This window comes from Raphanus sativus, chromosome 9 (assembly GCF_000801105.2).
Source record: "Raphanus sativus cultivar WK10039 chromosome 9, ASM80110v3, whole genome shotgun sequence".
NCBI lineage: Eukaryota > Viridiplantae > Streptophyta > Magnoliopsida > Brassicales > Brassicaceae > Raphanus > Raphanus sativus.
Genome location: NC_079519.1, coordinates 25,070,100 through 25,088,581, shown reverse-complemented (window position 1 = coordinate 25,088,581; position 18,482 = coordinate 25,070,100). Strand labels below are relative to the sequence as shown.

Below are 18,482 nucleotides of genomic sequence, written 5' to 3'. Positions count from 1 at the left end.
AAAATCAGAGAAATCCAAGGAAAGAGAAAAATCTACTCCACCAAAAGAAATCTCCAAGCCTACTTCGTTGAAGAGGAAATGACTTGACGAAGAAAAGTCATTAAGATCACCAGCCAGTCCTCAGCTAAGGATATACCTCATCTTGAAGCTTCTTAGTCTATCCGGCAGATCAATGAAGTCAATTATTTCACTTCCACCAGTGCCTTGCAGTCCAAACCCACTTAAAAATTACATGGAGCTACACATTTACTAAGTTTAACTACAAGCTTTTCATATTTAAGAACTCACAGTACTCTGGGGCTAGGGGATATACCTCCCAAACTAATATGCATCTTTGGTGGCTCAAAATTTTGTTGAGATTCAATAAACTACATACAATCTATAAAGGAAGGACCGAAAATATATCCAAAGAAATTACTCCGATGGACGGCCCAACTGTTTGAACCGAATTTGATCGGGAAACTAGTAAGAGAGACAAAACTCGTCGGTGGGATTTAACAAAGACGTTTATTAGATTAGAAGCTGTTTAGCCGGTTACAAGAGAGGAATATACGGTGAAAGTAAGCCGGTGCTCAGACAGCTGGCCGGGAAAATACAAATCGGCAAAGAAAGCAAGGTAAGATGAATCCTAATTCTAACCATTAAGTGAGTGTTTTCTGTTTTGGATCCCTTCCACGTTGTTACTTTCTCTCTATTTATGGGCGTCCTCCTCCATTTGCCTTAATATGAATCGATCCCGGCAGGCTTTTACTCGACGGACTGAGTAAATGAGCCGTGGATCTTTACTCGGTGGGCCGAGCAAAGGATATGTGGGTTTTTACTCGATGGCCTGAGTAAACGAGCAGTTTGATGGCTTTCGGGATTGTAAGCTTTTAGCCGGCCGTGCGGTCGCCTAAAAATACTCTTGCATCAAGCCAACAAGTCTTCTCGCCGAACTGAGCCGACTCCTTAGTTTGATGGGCCAGATCCTGCTATTTGTTGGGCCTTGTGATGGGATGTAATCCATCGCCTACACCAATCAGGAAACAATATTCCCCAAAAGTGAAACGATTCACCTTGACAAATCTCACGACGATGCATTAATCATAAAACTATTCATTGTAAGTTTCGAGATATCTCGCGTATTGATTGACACTAGAAGCTCCATATATGCATTCTTAAGTTGTACCTTCATGTGGATGGGTTTCAATACAACCAAACTAAAAGGCACTAGATCGCTCGTCACTGGTTTTGAAGGAGAGACAACCAGCCTTCATAAAAGATGTATGGTAACTGGTTCACTTCGTCGTAGTAGCTAGTTGTAGAAAGCTCTTGAATCTCATATTTATAATTAACGTAGTGTATTTAGACTTCAATTTGACAATAATTTCGCGGCAATGATATAGTAAGTATTAACGTATATAATTCCAGTGTTGCACGTATATAATTCCAGTGTTGCAAGCGGAAGGAAGAGCAAATGGGCCTGAAAAATATAGTAATGAACCGTTCATATAAAATTTTCAGATTCGTATTTTTTTTTTTGTCAGCTGCCCATCTTCATTAGATCAAGTGGTGGTTAGACGAGCCGATTCTCCGAGGAGCACATCCGTCTGACCGGGTCTGATCTATATGGGAAAAGATATATCCTCTCTTTCTTGCATCTTTTGCTAAAGCGTCCGTCCGTCCATTCCGATTTCTCGGAATATAAGACACTCTTATATCCTCGAAATCCTCCTGGAGGCTCCGAAATAGCTCAATCTCTGCTACAAATGCAGGCCACTCCTCCGGGTTTGTGATCATATCCACTAGATCCGTGCAATCTGTCTCGAACCTCATTGTGGTCATCCTCATGTTTCTCATACATGAGGCTGCCCAGAGTAACCCTTCCATCTCAGCATGTAAGGCTGAGAGGCTCCTATTACATGCCCGTAGACCAAAGACTTCATAGCCCATTTGATCCTTTAGACTCCACCCTAATCCACTGACGCTGCCATGATCGATCCATGAAGCATCGATTTGGCAGGTAGGGATTTGAGGTATCCAAGGGGGCACTATTTCCACCTCTGTAGGAGGGGGATCGTCATGTTCTTCATTTTCTTCCTCCTTTTCATTAGCTTTCCTCCAACATTCTGCCTCAAGTGACGCGTGCTGGAGAGTATCCATCGGGGATACGACTTTCCCGTTGAAGAGTTTGTTGTTCCTCGCCTTCCAAATGTACCAACGGATCCATGGGAAGGTATCGAATTGTGGTCTCATGGGAGACACCTCTTTTCTCTTACAAAACAGAAAGTTCATGTTTTGGTAAATAGATGTACTCGGGAAGTAACCCGGAAGGGACGGATAGTCCGATAAAGCCCACACCTGCAGAGCAGGAGGGCATTCAAAAAGAAGATGATTAATCGACTCCACTGGGGCAGCACATCTAGGACAACTCCTATCGGTGCCCAGGTGTCTATAAGTGAGTCTCTCTGCCGTCGCCACACAGCCTGAGATAGCCTGCCACAGAAAATGCTTCATCTTGCTTGGAGCCTTGGTCTTCCATGCATGGCTTTGTAGACACGTGAAACTCGGTTCTCGAACTCCTACATGTGTATGGCTCCGTTTGGTCGATTGGAGGAGGTCATAACCGGTCTTGACTGAGTAAACTCCAGATTTTGTGTGATTCCAAACGAAAATTTTCAGATTCGTATTGGGCCATAGATTCACTTTTTTCCTTGTGTGCAAAACATGAGGACAGAGTTTATTACGAAAAATATCAAATCAATAAACATTTACTTTTCAGTTGCTCCCTGGAGTCATCTAAAGAAACGACAAATGACATCCATTCTTTTATAAAAATCTCAGAGATCCAGTACTTTACAACGTGTCTCTATCTAGCAACGTATACGTTTTAGTCGTCACAAGTTCTGCTCTGACTATTCTACGAAGCAAAGTTAGATAATAACGTTTAAACAGATTAAATTAGAGCATTAATAACTAAGATTAATCATTATCATTATTATTCAATGGTAGCCACAGAAACACAAAGATCGAAACGAAGAAGAGAAGAACGGGAACAAAGAAAAAAAAACACAACAGAAAAACACAAAGCTACCATTGGATCAACCACTCTCTCTCTCACACTTTCTCATCACCAGATCTAAAGCTGACCACAGTCAGCGATCACAACCTTCTTAGAGGTCCTTCCACTGTCAGATCCAACCTTCTCAATGTTCCTAACGACATCCATCCCTTCAACAACCTGACCGAACACAACATGCTTCCCATCGAGCCACGACGTCTTCTCAGTGCAGATGAAAAACTGAGATCCGTTCGTGTTCGGACCAGCGTTGGCCATGGACAGGATGCCCGGACCGGTGTGTTTCTTGACAAAGTTCTCGTCCTTGAACTTCATGCCGTAGATCGACTCTCCTCCGGTCCCGTTCCCGGCGGTGAAATCTCCTCCCTGGCACATGAACTTGGGGATCACGCGGTGGAAGGCCGAGCCCTTGTAGTGGAGCGGCTTTCCGGATTTGCCGACTCCCTTCTCGCCGGTGCAGAGGGCGCGGAAATTCTCGGCGGTTTCGGGGGTTGTGTCGGCGTAAAGCTCCATCACGATGCGGCCGGCGGGTTTGTCGCCGACGCTCATGTCGAAGAAAACTTTAGGGTTAACCATTTTTTTGTGTTTGGGGAGAAGATTTGAGAGATTAGGGTTTTGGTGTGATTTAGCTAAGAGGTTAGGTGACGAAGAGGGGACTGATATAGGGAGGGGACGAATTAAAGCGATGGAATCATTTTTAAAAGGAGTATTTTATTGATCGTCCGATTTGTACACGTGGGAGAATCGTGGAGGGGTTAGGTTAACTGTGGTTAGGTTGAATCTGACTAGGGTTAAAAGTTGCGTGGATCCGAGGCAGAGAATATGTTGTTTCCACTTTTTACTGGATAAGAACATGATTCGCGGGACTATGATCATACGACATCGTTTAGCTAAGTGAGCTTTCCGCTTGGTAAGCTGGGCCGGATATTGAAGTAAATTTCACGATTGGTTCTTGTTTGGTTTTGTGTCGTTGAAGAGAACAATTATATACTAAGCCCATAAAAATAGTGCAACATAAGTTTTTTTTTGTCAGTAGTGCACCATTAGTTAATTGTTCAAAAGAAGAAAAAAAAGTGCAATGGAACAAATTCAATCCAGAATTTTCAGTTTTGAATCAAATACTCGGTGGTGTCAAAAAAAAAAAAAATAATCAAATACTCGGTTTTCAAAAAAATCTGATTTTACATGTTTTTTTTTTATTTTTGGTCGATTTTTATTTTTAGTTATACTGAAAATTGAGTCAATTTAAACTATACTAAAAATGTTTTTTTATTGTTGTTTCTGGCATTTTATCCACACAAAAAAAGATCAGCAATTTTTTTAACTGGGTACAAATCTATACTTTATTTCATTGAATATTGTTTATCATTTGAACCGTCTTATAGTTAGACATAGATCTTCATAGTATATGTTGTATTATCAATTGCCGAATCGTCTATGTAACTTTTTCATAATTTTACTATCATAATAAAATGTTAAATAATTGTTTATCAAGATTTGTGAATTTCGATCTAAAATCTGATCGAATAATTAGAAAATCTGAAATTATAGGATAATTTAATTGAATATACACAGAATGAAAGTTAATTAGGTAATAATGCAAGAATTTTTCATATTTAGATAACTGGTTCGCGCTAGGTGAGTATAGTTACACTGCACTTCCTCTACTCGTTTGAAACACCTATCAACTTCCGCATATATCACCTAAACACTATACTAAACCCCTAATTCCTAAACAGTAATCCCTAATTCCGAAAATATCACCTGAACCCTAATCTTCTTTGTTTTTTCTTTAATTTGTAAGATAAGTAATTTTGTGTTGAATATTCATGTATCATGATTTACAAAAGAATTTTTTTGTAAACATATGGGTTATCCGCGGATATAATGTTGTGTATCCGTTATATAAGTAAAAACATTTAAGGTCTAAAAATATTAATATTTTTTATATTTAACATTTATAAGTATAAAAGGTATTTATTTCTCAAATTTCTTGTATCTAAAAATATAAATTTAACTTATTGATTTTCTAATTTTTAAAAGATTAAGTGATAATATGTTTGAAGTTAAAACTTTAAAAATAAAAAATATTAATTTGATGTTTTTTTTAAATTTTGGATGAGACTTTTGTTAATACACGAAGAAAGAACTTGATATGTATTATAAGTGAGTAGCAAATTATTTTGTCCATAATTATATGTATATATTTAATTTTGAGCCATAAACAACATCAATATAAGTATTTTTAATGAAATGAGAGAAGTAAACTTGAAATATATATATATATATATATATATGTTTTTTTGTTTTTGGATATATTTGAGGGTTTGAATATTATCGATTCGTTTTTGAATGTTTTGTTATTTTGGTTCAGATTTTGGTCGGATATTTTAGATCGGGCTCTCAGATAAAGTTTCAGGTATCAAATGAAATACCCAAGCCAATCCTTGCATTTGAACTTCACAAATGTTTCTCCCTCTAACGAAGAAAAATAAAATAATGGAATTGGAAGCAGGGACTGTTTGGTTGGTTAGAGCCTCTTGGATCGCAGCCATACTTCCTGTGGTGATCGCTTCTATACCCAATTCAAAGCTGACATATTTTCATGAACTCGTTTTGGGTTTAGCCAGGAGAGGCAAGATTCTCCAGCCCACGTCTTCTCAGGTTTTTGTTTTTTGAAACCAATGCTAGTTCCGTTTCACAACTGTTCTGTTTCAGTTCCCTGTTTTAAACTTCTCCTTTTTTTTTGGCTATGGATGCAGAAGTGGACACTTCCACAGAGATACTTTGCTCACTTCTATGTTCTCGGAGTGGCCTGGACGACTCTTCTGCTCGCTACCATTTGGATGTACGCTTTCAAAACGACCTCTTTAACGTCTGACGAGTCCCGTTTGTCCGATGTTGTAACCGGAGGTTCCCATGTGGAGCATCGGTTGGAAGTGTGGCGAGCAGTGTTTCTACTTGTCCTGATGGAAATCCAAGTTCTAAGACGCCTTATAGAGTCATTCTATGTCTTCAAGTATAGCCCTTCTGCTCGGATGAACATCCTTGGCTATCTCGCTGGATGGTTGTAAGTTTTCTCATTAAAAAAAAACTACTGTCTTATAGTTTGTTGATTGGGTTTAAATTTGAGCTTTTAGTTTCTATACAGCAGCGCCTTTATCACTCTGCGTCAATATAGCACCAGAAGTAGCTGTGTTCATTGCTAAAGGAAAAAGCCAATATACCTCAGACACTGAGTTTGATTTATTATCTTCTTTAATCCCTTTGATGAAGCTAGGATGGTGCCAGTTGATTGGTGCAGCCATTTTTCTGTGGGGATGGTTACATCAGCGCCGCTGTCACGCAATTCTTGTATGTTTTCTTAACATTTTCGTCTCATTGTTTGTTATGTGTGTTCATTTTGATCATGAGAGATTATTAAAAAAAATGCTACTGCAGGGCTCTCTTCGAGAAACTCCTAGCCAAGTGAAAGAGTACATAATACCACATGGAGATTGGTTTGAGATCGTCTCTAGTCCACATTACTTGGCAGAAATCGTAATGATACCTCCTTCCCCCTAGTAGACATCTTCTTCTTTCCTTGTCTTCACTAAATTGTATGATGCTAGGTTTTATATGCGGGTTTACTGATTGCGAGTGGAGGAACAGATGTGACTATCTGGCTACTCTTTGGTTTCGTGGTATGGTGCACTTTCTTATTGTCGTCAAATGCTTTGTTTGGAGTCAGAGAAAATTTTGTTTATGTCCTTTCTTTGTAGGTTGAGAATCTAACATTGGCGGCTGGAGAAACTCACCGGTGGTATCTCCGGAAGTTTGAGAATTATCCGGCTAACCGGAATGCCATTTTCCTTTATGTTTATTAAATGGTTTAAGAGATAGAACACAACTTTTAATTAAGCTTGTACGGTAGAGCTCAATATTCACGCAAATGCCGTTAGATGAACAAAATGAATACAACATTCTATCAAATACATACGTGTCTGATTAGATTATCAAATACAAACTAAACCGTGTGTGAGAAAATATACTTTTATAGAACAATGATAAAAAAATAAATATATATATTTACAGATAAAGGTTTTGATGCAAAAAACTATGCAGAAACTGTAATGAATTTGAAAGCATTTGAACATAATCAATTATTTGGTTAGATGGAAATGGTGGTTCCTTACTGTAGTTTTGAAGCAATCTGCTTTGTGCATGGCTGGTCTTATACCTAGGTTTCAGGCAACATTTTCTTCCAGAACCAATGTTTGGTCCATATGACTGACATTTCGTCAATCGGTACTCCTTTGGTCTCAGGCAACATGAAGTAGACAAAGACGGTCATCACAAAAACGCAACAAGCAAACAAAAGAAAAATACCAAACTTCAGTGCACATAGGAGGTAAAGAAAAGCTTGAGCCACTATGAAGGTGAAGAGGAGATTGACAGCAACGGTGATACTCTGCCCTGCGGAACGGATGGCCAAGGGAAACACTTCACTCGGTACGGTGTAGCCAAGAGGACCCCATGACCATCCATATCCGAGAACAAAGAGTGAAAAGAAGATGACCAACATGATGGAGTATCCTTTTGATAGCTCTTGGTTGTCTCCAAGTTTCAATCCTAATATCACCGAGACTACGATCTGTTTTCCAAAACATGAGTTGCATTATGATTGTAGGGTTAAGTTTTAAAGATAAAAAAAGGTTGATGATGATCTTCTTACCTGGCAGGTGATCATTTGTAACCCGCCGCTTAAGAGCAGAGGACGTCGTCCTAACTTGTCCACTAACCCGATAGAAACAAACGTTGAAAGAACAAGGACAAACCCTAAGAGAACTCCCGAGTAGAGCAAAGAGTTCTCCCCAAACCCCATTGTGAGGAACATAACAGGTGCGTAAAAGAGAATGCAGTTTACGCCGGTGAGGATCTGAAACATAGGCATGAGAACCGCCATGACAAGCTGAGGTCGATGGCGTTTCTCCAGAATGTCTCTGAAAGGATGCTTGATGGAGTTCGCCAAGAGGCTGGCGTCTACCATATCTTGAAACTCGGCGTCGACGTTTCTTGTTCCTCTTAGCTTCTCAAGGACGTGACGGCCTCTCTCTGTGAACCCTCTTTGGATCAGGCTGTTGGGAGTCTCGGGAAGGAAATAACCGCCGAGAGACATGAGCAGAGCTGGGAAAGCAGCTGAACCAAGAGCCAGCCTCCACCCCCAAGGACTAAGCTTCTGCGTCACGTAACTGATCATGTTGGCTGAAAAGATCCCTAGAGTTGTTGCCAACTGAAATAAAATGCTGAGAGCACCTCTCATATGGGCTGGTGACACCTCTGATAAGTAAACAGGAACTGCCTGGGATTCAAATCCAACGCCAAAGCCGAGCAAGATCCGACCGAGAAGAAGCATGGGGAGGTTTATTGATCCAGCATTCAAAGCAGCTCCAACTAGGAAGAAGATCCCAGCGCATATGATGCTTACGCGACGTCCATATTTTCTAGTGATTGGTGAGGCCACAAGAGTGGCAACTAAACCAGCGATGTAGAGTGATGAGTTGAATGCAGCAAGTCCTTGATCGTTGAACTTGCAATAGTTGTTTTCATGAGCGTTTCTCCTTTTGGCATACACGTTGGGGAAAAACTCTCTGAGGAAGTCATCCGTCGATGTGACACCACCTGTAAAATCAAATAACCTCAAAAAGATCTAAGAAATTCTATCAGAAGATTTGAATTAGTATCCGAATAAGTATACGAAATGTAAATAAATATCTTAAATAATTAATTTCATTTTATTTTGATATAATGTTTAAAAATATTTGAATCAGATTTATTAACAATTGAGCTAGAAAAGAATTCTAATCCAAAATAAATTTTATATAGAGATAAAATATAGCTGAATATATATAGTTAATCATGTGTCATTTAAGAAGTTAATTCGTAAAAAAAAAGAAGGAAAAAAACGATTTGTTCTTTAACGCAAATGCCTACTTGAGTTTTTAAAAAATAATCAAGAACTAGCTTTTTTAGTATAGTACCTGCGACTCCGACGTCATATCCAAACATGCATCCACCAATGGCTGCAATAAGGCAAGTTACGGTGACGAACCCGGTGATCTTTCCTTGGTATTGCTCTGCTCTCTCATTTTCCATTTTTGGTGAGCTCTTTCGTCTACGTACTACTTATGATTTGGCTTTACATTAAATGACAATTTCTTCAAATTCCCAAGCCTGCGAGAACAAACGAAACAAATAAAAAGTTACACTAACATCTTCGTTTTATGTTACCTTATGTGGCTCATTTCATTACTGTTTTTATCAAGTTGGTTTACTCTTGCGTATGGGGAGCTTGATCAACTTGTGTGTTGGTAGAATGTTAGCTTAGATTAGAAACAAGTGATTTTGCTTTTTCTGATCTTCTCTTCATGCTATTTGCATGTATTCCTATTTCAATTAATTTGTTTTTTTGAAATTGTGAGAGGAATCTGCACGGAATAAATGTGCTTTGTAGGGAAGTTATTTACAATTCCTTATCTATATAATTAATGGTTTCAATCGACACTGTAAATTAAAATATATAACTTGTAAGAAACAGAGTATAGAATAATATATTTTATCATCTGATACTGAAACAGCTATAATACTATTCCATTTTATACTCTTGACAACCATCATTAGAAATTAGAAAATGCAATAACTTACTAAGTTTAATTATAGCTGATACCTTGTAGAAAAATATAAATGGTAAGGTTAAAAAAAAAAAGAGAAATTAGGTTGTATACACACAGGAATGAGAGAAATTAGGAAAATACCCTATCACTGTGGAAAACACTGTGCATAAATTTTTAATACAAAACGATCCCTATATGCCTACTCCTATACTATCTATCACTATTAGATTTTGTGTTAGAGACCAATATAGAGCAACACCTATGACACGCATCGACTGTACTACACTAGTACCTAATAAAAGATTCCCTGGGCAAATGTAAAAAACATCAATTACTACTTTTTTAGATTTAATAGTTCTGCCTAATGTTGCATCCTTTTATTTGCCGCTTTCCAAATACCAGAGAATTAGAGAAATATAATTATCTTCGTCGGAGAGGTTCATGATATTTTCAATCGACTATATGTAGCTGTTGCATCTTCTAGAACGCTTTTTGCTTCCGGTGAAGAACCGGGCGGCGGAAGGGTCAACACGTACCACAAACCGAAGAGGATTGAATCCATCAATGACGCTCTAGATCCGCAAGAAGTGGAGTTCTTGCACAACACAACATTTGGGAATATCATATCTCAAACCAAAGAAGCAGAAGAAGAAGATCCAGACACCCCACCATCTCCTCCCAAAACAATGAGATATTATAACCCAACACATGTTAGAGAGCTAGACGGAGAAGCCAAGGTTAGCAAGATTCTAAAACCGTAATTTCGAAGTAGATCATTAGCGGTCAGTATTATTCTTCTTGACTAACCATGTAAAGTAACAGTAAAGTAAAAAGGTGGAGGCTAATTTTTCAAACTGAAAAGTATCATGTATACGTATTATTAGGCAGCTAAACTAATACGTAGCCGCTAAGATCAAATTGGATATTACCGTATACACGATTACGTGCCAACTAAAGTATTTAGTAATAGTTAAGATCATATGTTAGATGGTAATTGCGTTATTAGAAGTTATTGTGTTACTTGTAGCTGTTACTTTTTATGTTAGATGGTAATTGTGTTATTAGAAGTTATTATTATTTCTGGATTGCGTTACTTGCTTATGCAGGGAGGTATCCCGGAACGCCGAGCAAGAACTTGTAGGAGGTGCGGTGGAAAATATCTCAACCACGCCACCTGGAAAATGCCAATATGAAAGGGTAGCAGTTATGAAGGGGTCGTCGCGATGAAGTGTTTTGGTATAAGTCAGATGTAGGTGGCCAGTTTTCATTGTTTAATATGCTTTGTTCCCCATGAGATTCCTAAATCGGCAGTAGTGTGTAATATGTAGTTTGGGGTCTCTAATAATGTATGGCGCCATTATGAAATGAAGTACTATTTTATATATATGTTGTATTGGTGACAAGTTCCATCAATATACAAATTGGAGTAGAGGAGAAATGGTTATAACAAGAGTACTCTTATTGAGACAACTTATGATTTGGTAAAAAAAAATTAAGGTGACTTAGTTATTATGATTAGGGTATAGCATGATAGTTAGTGGTTACCGTAAATGGTTTCGGTTAGTAACACTCGTAAATTTGTGTCAACTGGAATTTTAATTTGCCAGTGGACATGAAATACTTTGTTATATATATGTATGCTTGATGACTAACAATTGGCATGAACCATTCCATCTATAAACAAACTAAAGTATATCAAAATTGGTTAACACACAAGTCAGACAACTTATAATTTGGAAAAAAAAAAACGTGACCACTAGTGTGATATGATAAAATTGTAATGATAATAATTTAGTTATAGGCTTATAGCTTAAGTATTATAGTTAGGTTATAATACAATAGTTAACGGTCATCATAAATAATTCCGGCCAGTGGAACTAGCAAAGTTTCTGAAATGTTTTATTGGGGTTACATATGTTTTATTGTTAGGTGCTAAAACCAAAATTATCTTTTTTTGAATTATACAGAGGTATCCTGGCCCCACAGAAGTGGTCCAGACTAGTCATGTGTTGCCACATGTCGGTCCTCTGTCCCTGGCGATGCCGAAATGTTAATTCTCCAGTGGCCGGGATTCGAACCCAGGTGGCGGAACTCACAGCTGTGAACCCTTTACCAACTGAGCTAGAAGCCCCGGTTTAAAAAAAAAAAAAAAAAAAAAACCAAAATTATCGTCAATTGAAAATGGGTTTAGATAAAGACAAACAATAAATATTAATATGATAAACTTTACATCTACAATGATCAATTACACTCGATTGGATAGAGGAACTTTTATATTTACATGCCAACAACCAACATATACGTTAACTGAACTATTGGAGATTGTCTTGTTTGCTAGATTCAAACTGACTTAAAACATAGATTTCATTTGTTAGTTGGAACCTACTGCATATTTTTTTTCCAGATTATCTGCAGATTCCAATGTGTACCTTACACGATTATCAAACCAAATGAGGGTGGAGAAAAAGATAGCTATAGACCTACGTTTCTATAGAAGGCTATAATGTACTATAAAAGATCAAATCAAATCTGTCTTTCTTCACCTTTCTTCTAGCGTACGTGTCTTGGCTTTAGGGGTAATTTGGGCAAATCATACACAAATTGCTACAGGATTCACGGGTTTTCTTTGCTTTTGGGTAGTTTCCTAATTTTGTGACTACTAAGGTATATTCAGCCAATAGTCTCAAAAAAAAAGGTATACTAAAAGGGTATACTATAACCTTTATGAATTATATATTAGATTGGTTCATTACTGTCATGATCACTTCTCGTATAAAAGTTAGAATTCAGAAGTGGACATGCTTGTAGACTGATTTGCTATTATATTATATACTAACCATGTTTTTCAATTATGAGTCTGGTACAATGCCAACCCATTTATTACTTCGGTGTTGCGTTATGTTCTAGTTGATTAAATTCTTCACTACTACGATTTTCTTGTGTTCTAGTTAACCTTTTTGTCAAAACGTTTCTGTAAGCTCATTTTTAGTGGTTTTTGGTGTTACAAGTCAACCTTTCTCTGCCATTTACCAAACGGACCCTGACGTATACCAAAAGGATTCCTTTTAAAACTCGTTTGGACCCTGGTTGTCAATGTGTGTATTATTACATCATCTTTGACAGAAAAGAAAAACATGCTGACATCAGTTACAACTCCATCAACAAAAAACGGACAACGTCATCAACGATCATTGTCGGTCCCACACACACCAAGACCAAGTGAGTATTATATAAAAAGATACTCCATCAATCAATTCTTCACCACAAAGAACGAAAACGCACAGAAACCACTTGATACTCCCCCGAGTCATATCAAGATCCAGATTACGATTAACGTTCTTCTTCAATCTTGACACAACCTCCGCGAGAAAATCTTGAAAATTAGGGTAAAGAATATGGAGACCAAAGAGTTCGACACTTACAGTGAGCGCAAAGCTTTCGACGAGACGAAAGAAGGTGTGAAAGGTCTCGTCGATGCTCACATCACCGAGATTCCTCGTATATTCCGTCTCCCTCAAGGTACTTTATCCGACAAGAAACCTTATGTTTCCGCCTCGGATCCCGCCATCCCTGTCATCGACTTTGCAGACGTCCACGTCTCGCGTGAACATACCGTTGAGAAGATCAAAGACGCTGCAGGGAACTGGGGTTTCTTTCAGGTGATCAATCATGGCGTTCCTTTAACCGTTCTTGAAGATATTCAAGAAGGAGTTCGAAGGTTCTTTGAGCAAGATCCCGAGGTTAAGAAAGCTTACTTCACTCGCGACGCCGCCAAGACATTTGTATACAATAGTAACTTTGATCTGTATGGCTCTTCTTTATGCGTTGGCTGGAGAGACAGCTTCGCTTGTTACATGGCTCCTGATCCTCCAAATCCTGAAGAGCTCCCTGTGGTTTGCAGGTAACTTTTTTTTCTCTAGAGGTTCTGGACCGAAAGCATAGGGCGAAACCAAAACCATTTTAAATTGACTCTCTTTGTAGAAAAGCAAACCTCTCCCAACAAGAATTGGACCCATGACTCTTTAATTAATACCTACTAGATAATATACGCATTTTAGGCTTTTAGCCACTATGCCAACTCTTTAGTTGGTAGGTACATAACTTTCTCTTTCAAGAATCGTCTCACAAAACGTTTTGAGTCATGATTGTAATATATAATATCATATATACTGGTTCAGGGATGCTATGATCGAACACACGAAGCATATAAAGAGCTTAGGTGTCTTGCTTTTTGAACTCTTGTCGGAAGCTCTCGGTCTGAGCTCTGATAAGCTTAAGAGCATGGACTGTATGAAGGGTTTTCATATGATATGCCATTACTACCCTCCATGTCCTCAACCTGACTTAACCATCGGCACAAATAACCATTCAGACAACTCTTTTCTCACTGTTCTTCTTCAAGACCAAGTCGGTGGCCTTCAGATTCATCATCAAGACCATTGGGTTGATGTTACGCCTATTCCTGGGGCTCTTGTTATCAACATAGGAGATTTTTTGCAGGAAAAGCTCATTGATCTATTTCTTTTTTTAATAAATTTATAACAAATAGTGTTTGCTTTTGTTGAGAATATGAGAGATGTCTTTGATATGCAGCTTATAACCAACGACAAGTTCATAAGCGCAGAGCATAGGGTGCTTTCAAACAGAAATGAAACGAGGATTTCAGTAGCGAGCTTTTTCAGCACGGGTATGCTTCCAAATGCAACTGTTTATGGCCCAATCAAAGAGCTTCTCTCTGAAAAAAACCCTCCAAAATACAGAGAGTTTACTTTAGAAGAGTATACAAAAGGATACTTTAAGAAGGGCCTTGATGGAACATCTTATCTATCCAATTTTAAGATATGATAAAGAATAATACAAAACGTCTTTTACAAAATAGTACAAAACGTCTGGTATATTGTAACTTGTAAGATATTTGTGTATTTCATGCATATGTTGTAACTTGTAAGATATTTGTGTATTTCATGCATATCTATTAAGTCAGTCCTTGTTACATTGTCACTTCTCTAAACTATTTGAACCAAAAAGAACAAAGAATAGCTTTGGATGGGATCTAAAGCTTCAAACTCCATTTACTTACGTTGTTTGACCCTTGAAAGTTGTTTATTATAAAAAGTTTGATGATATTTGTCTTAGTCTTGACAAAGTTTTACTTAGCCTTTGTCTACATCAAGTACAACTTAATTTGAAAGTGTAAAAGAATAAAAAACCATCATAATATCTACGTTGTGTTGGTGCTTATCATTTTGCTTTTTTTTTTTTAATAACTTGAAATTTGACAGATGTTATCCCTTTGTGTACTCCTTTCATGATATCTCTGACTGTAAGAGGTTTCTTCAGAGAGAAGCTCCTTAAACTGTGGAGTTTAGATTCGTAGGATAGCAGAAGAAGCAGGCGACTGAAATCCTCGGTCCAACTCTGTTTGCAAGCACCCTATGGTTCATGCTTATGAACTTGTTGTTAGTCATCATCTACACTAACCAAACAAAACGTGAGACATAAACTCAATGCATCTCTTACCAAAACCTCTGGTTCATGTATGTGGCTCTTATACTTTTTTTTTTGAATAATCATGTCTCTTATTATGCATCAATGATATCACCTCCAAGAAATCTCCAACGTTGATGATAAGAGCCCCGTGAAAAGGCGTTACATCAACCCAACAGTCTTGATGAAGAACTTGACTGAAATCCGGGGCGGATCCAAGATGATTAGCATATGGGGCACATAACCATTTCTTTATAACTAAAAAATTAGCATATGTTCTAATTTTATTTTTCATTAGTAATTAGTGTAAGTGTGTTCAAGTACATATATGCTAATGTTTTAGTTATAAGGAAATGGTTAGTGCCCCATATGCTAACCATCTTGGATCCGCCCCGGATACAATCAAGTTATTTCTTACAAATACTAGTAATCTAGTATACTACCTTTAACTACTACGAGGATAAGATTCTTCTCTAGCTATACTTGGTGTTTTAACGTGTGGAATTTATGACATGCCTCAGAAATAACTCACCTTTTAAAGAGCAACAAAATAATAAGAAGCTTATATGGGTCGAAGTTTTCAACTTTCACTTATATTATTGAAAAAAGGTCAGTGTCCTAATAAAAATAATTAGTCATTGTTTCAGTTCAATACTACACAAACTAATAATGTATAGTCATATACAATATACATTAAAATCTCTATAAATTAATACTCGAAAAATTAACAATTTTTATAAATTAATAAATTTTGCCAGTCCTAGTTTGGACCGGTTCAAAATTTGACACAAATCGATAAAATAATAAGATAATATGTATGCATATTTTGTATAAGTAAGAACCTGTTATTATATTATTTGTTTTATATTCACAATGAAATTATCTTTATATTTTCTTAATACTTAATATATTTTGATGAGATTTTAGTAATATTATATCTAAAACCCATATTTAAGTTCTATAAAATATATATTATATACACCAAATAATATAATAAAGTTAATATAAATGACAAACTTCAAAAATAACTATTAATGTATATACATTAAAATAAAATATTTTTTTATCTTAAAATAAATATATCTTAAAATAAGAAATCTAAATAAAGAATTTTTGTACATTAATATCTTTATAAATTAATAAAATTTTAAAGTCTCAACATTATTAATTTCTAAAAGTTTTACTGTAACAAGAAATTGTAATACGATGCTTCATTAAAAAACAACCACTGGAATAAGAGCTGCTACATGGATTCAAATTTTCAACTCTCTAAAATATTATCCAAAAAGTTAGTCCAGTATAGAAACACAATTTATAATAGCAAATAGTTGAATGTTTAGATTTGATTTAGGTGAGATAGTAGATAGGAAAACTAGTTGTAGCCTAGTCTTAGTGAACACTGCTATTATTCTATGCTTACTTAGTGATGACAATAATCCTTTCCATCTGCATGAAAGTATATATGAAAACCAATAGTATCTTTTGTGTAACGTAGTTTTCAATATGTTTTCAATATCAGAAGTCTAACGTAGTGCTCTACAATAGTCCACAATATAAGATATATCAAAATCATCTTTTATATAGGGAAATTTGGAGTCATGTCTATAGTAGAAAAAAAATTAAAGGAATACACATAGCAACAACATGGCTACAATATTCTGTATATTTTATATAATATTACATTTCTTACCCTTAAGTATACTCGCATGCTCTCAGCCATTTGATCTTCTTCTTTCTTTTTGTTTTCTTCAGCTATTTTTTTTTTTTTTTTTGTTCTTCTTCCCCTCTCAATCTTATTTGATATATATCTTTTAGATCAAATATAATTCAAATAAATGATAATTTAAATAAAAATGTACATATTTTTTTACATATACCACAACTTAAATTTTTTCATACAGATTTTCTAAAAAATGTTGGACGAAAGTTATACTATACTATATTTGACTCATATTAAAGTAGAATAGTATATCATTACTTTAAACATATATATAAAACAAATGATTTACTAATATATTTGGAATACTAATCTATTTATCAAAATAGTATAGTTCCTCCCTATTTCTTCCTCCTATGTCCCCCCCCCCCTTCTTTCTCCTTCTCCTCCTCCTCCTCCTCCCCATATCCTCCTCTCCCTCCTCCTCCTCCTCCGCCCCTCTCCCTCGCCCCTCTCCCTCGCCCTCCCCTCTTCGTCCTCCTTTTCCTTTTTAAATAATATAGAACATATTGGATTTTCTATACTATTTACATAATAAACATAGTATAGTATAATAGGTTTTGCATGATGTATGAAATACACGTGCACGCATTATAGGGAGAATAAAGTCCAACTGTGTGTAGGGTTTAGGATTTAGAGTTTGGGTTTAGGATTTAGGTAACTCCGTTAGGGTCTACGGTTTGGGTTAAGAGTTTGGATTTATGGTTTAGGGTTTGGGTTTAAGATCTACGGTTTGGGTTTAGGGTTTAGAATTTGAGTTTAGGGTTTGGATTTAGGGTCTACGGTTTGAGTTAAAAGTTTAGACCTTCAAAGTTAGGGTTTAGATAGCTCCATTATGGACGATGGTTTGGTTTTACAATTTGGGTTTAGGGTTTGGGTTAAAAGTTTACGGTTTGGTTTTAGGATTTTGGAGTTTGGGTTTAGTGAGGTTTAGGGTTTAGGTAGCTCCATTATGGTTTATAGTTTGGGTTTAGAATTTGGGTTTAGGGTTTGGGTTTAGGATATACGGTAGGATTTAAGGGGAGGCAATTCCTCTCATGCCCCTATATCTCATTCCTTAATCTCTATTAGACAGTTTTTTCTTTTAATTTTATATGTCAAACGGAAAAACTAAAATAAAACTGGAAATGTGAATATTTTTTATTTGATTTATAAAATTTGATAAAAATATTTCAAAAATAAAAAAACTGTTTTTTCATATTTTCACGAAAATCATCAAAATATGGTTAAAAACAATTTTAAAATATTTTTTTCTAAATTTGAAAGGTATAGAAGTTAATTACTTGTCCATGGGTTCACTAATCCATTGGGGGGGGTTAGTGGTATTGGAAGTTTTCAAGGCTCCCAAGTCAAATGATAGTATAGAAAGGTTGTCGAACCACAGAGAACTAGTGATCTATAACACCAAGAATACACAAACTCTCCTAATCTAAGCAAATAGGAAGATGGATGATGAGTAACAAGCTAAGAACCTACTAATATGAACAAGGTGATCTCAAATCCAATCTAGAAACTAGTGCAAGAACTCAATCAAACGCTAAGGTGGATCCATGGGACTAGGGACTTG

At 36.5% G+C, this 18,482-nt stretch overlaps 4 protein-coding genes across 5 annotated transcripts; 2 read left to right on the top strand and 2 right to left on the bottom strand.

Moving 5' to 3' along the window:
• Positions 1 to 2,952: 2,952 nt before the first annotated feature.
• Positions 2,953 to 3,704, bottom strand: LOC108823912 (peptidyl-prolyl cis-trans isomerase). Its single transcript, XM_018597223.2, has one exon. The coding sequence runs from the start codon at positions 3,632 to 3,634 to the stop codon at positions 3,119 to 3,121; it is 516 nt and encodes a 171-aa protein (XP_018452725.1). The 5' UTR covers positions 3,635 to 3,704; the 3' UTR covers positions 2,953 to 3,118.
• Positions 3,705 to 5,499: 1,795 nt separating this feature from the next.
• Positions 5,500 to 8,732, top strand: LOC108825107 (polyprenol reductase 2-like). The gene is made up of 7 exons (XM_056993993.1): positions 5,500 to 5,722; positions 5,821 to 6,128; positions 6,199 to 6,412; positions 6,500 to 6,598; positions 6,670 to 6,741; positions 6,820 to 6,967; positions 7,364 to 8,732. The coding sequence occupies exons 1-6, from the start codon at positions 5,525 to 5,527 to the stop codon at positions 6,922 to 6,924; spliced, it is 996 nt and encodes a 331-aa protein (XP_056849973.1). The 5' UTR covers positions 5,500 to 5,524; the 3' UTR covers positions 6,925 to 6,967; positions 7,364 to 8,732.
• On the bottom strand, positions 7,106 to 9,452 carry LOC108825106 (sugar transport protein 7-like). Of its 2 annotated transcripts, XM_056993992.1 has the most exons (4): positions 9,373 to 9,452; positions 9,079 to 9,271; positions 7,773 to 8,719; positions 7,106 to 7,691 (listed from the first exon to the last, which is right to left on the bottom strand). In XM_056993992.1, exons 2-4 carry the CDS (start codon positions 9,191 to 9,193, stop codon positions 7,278 to 7,280), a joined length of 1,476 nt encoding a protein of 491 aa, XP_056849972.1. In that variant the 5' UTR covers positions 9,194 to 9,271; positions 9,373 to 9,452; the 3' UTR covers positions 7,106 to 7,277. The 2 variants fall into 2 exon arrangements, with proteins under 2 accessions (XP_056849972.1, XP_056849971.1); XM_056993991.1 differs by lacking the exon at positions 9,373 to 9,452 and having other exon boundaries at positions 9,079 to 9,366.
• A 3,506-nt stretch (positions 9,453 to 12,958) lies between these two features.
• LOC108837813 (1-aminocyclopropane-1-carboxylate oxidase homolog 6-like) lies at positions 12,959 to 14,706 on the top strand. Its single transcript, XM_056993858.1, has 2 exons — positions 12,959 to 13,612; positions 13,890 to 14,706. Exons 1-2 carry the CDS (start codon positions 13,107 to 13,109, stop codon positions 14,251 to 14,253), a joined length of 870 nt encoding a protein of 289 aa, XP_056849838.1. The 5' UTR covers positions 12,959 to 13,106; the 3' UTR covers positions 14,254 to 14,706.
• The last annotated feature ends 3,776 nt before the right edge of the window (positions 14,707 to 18,482 follow it).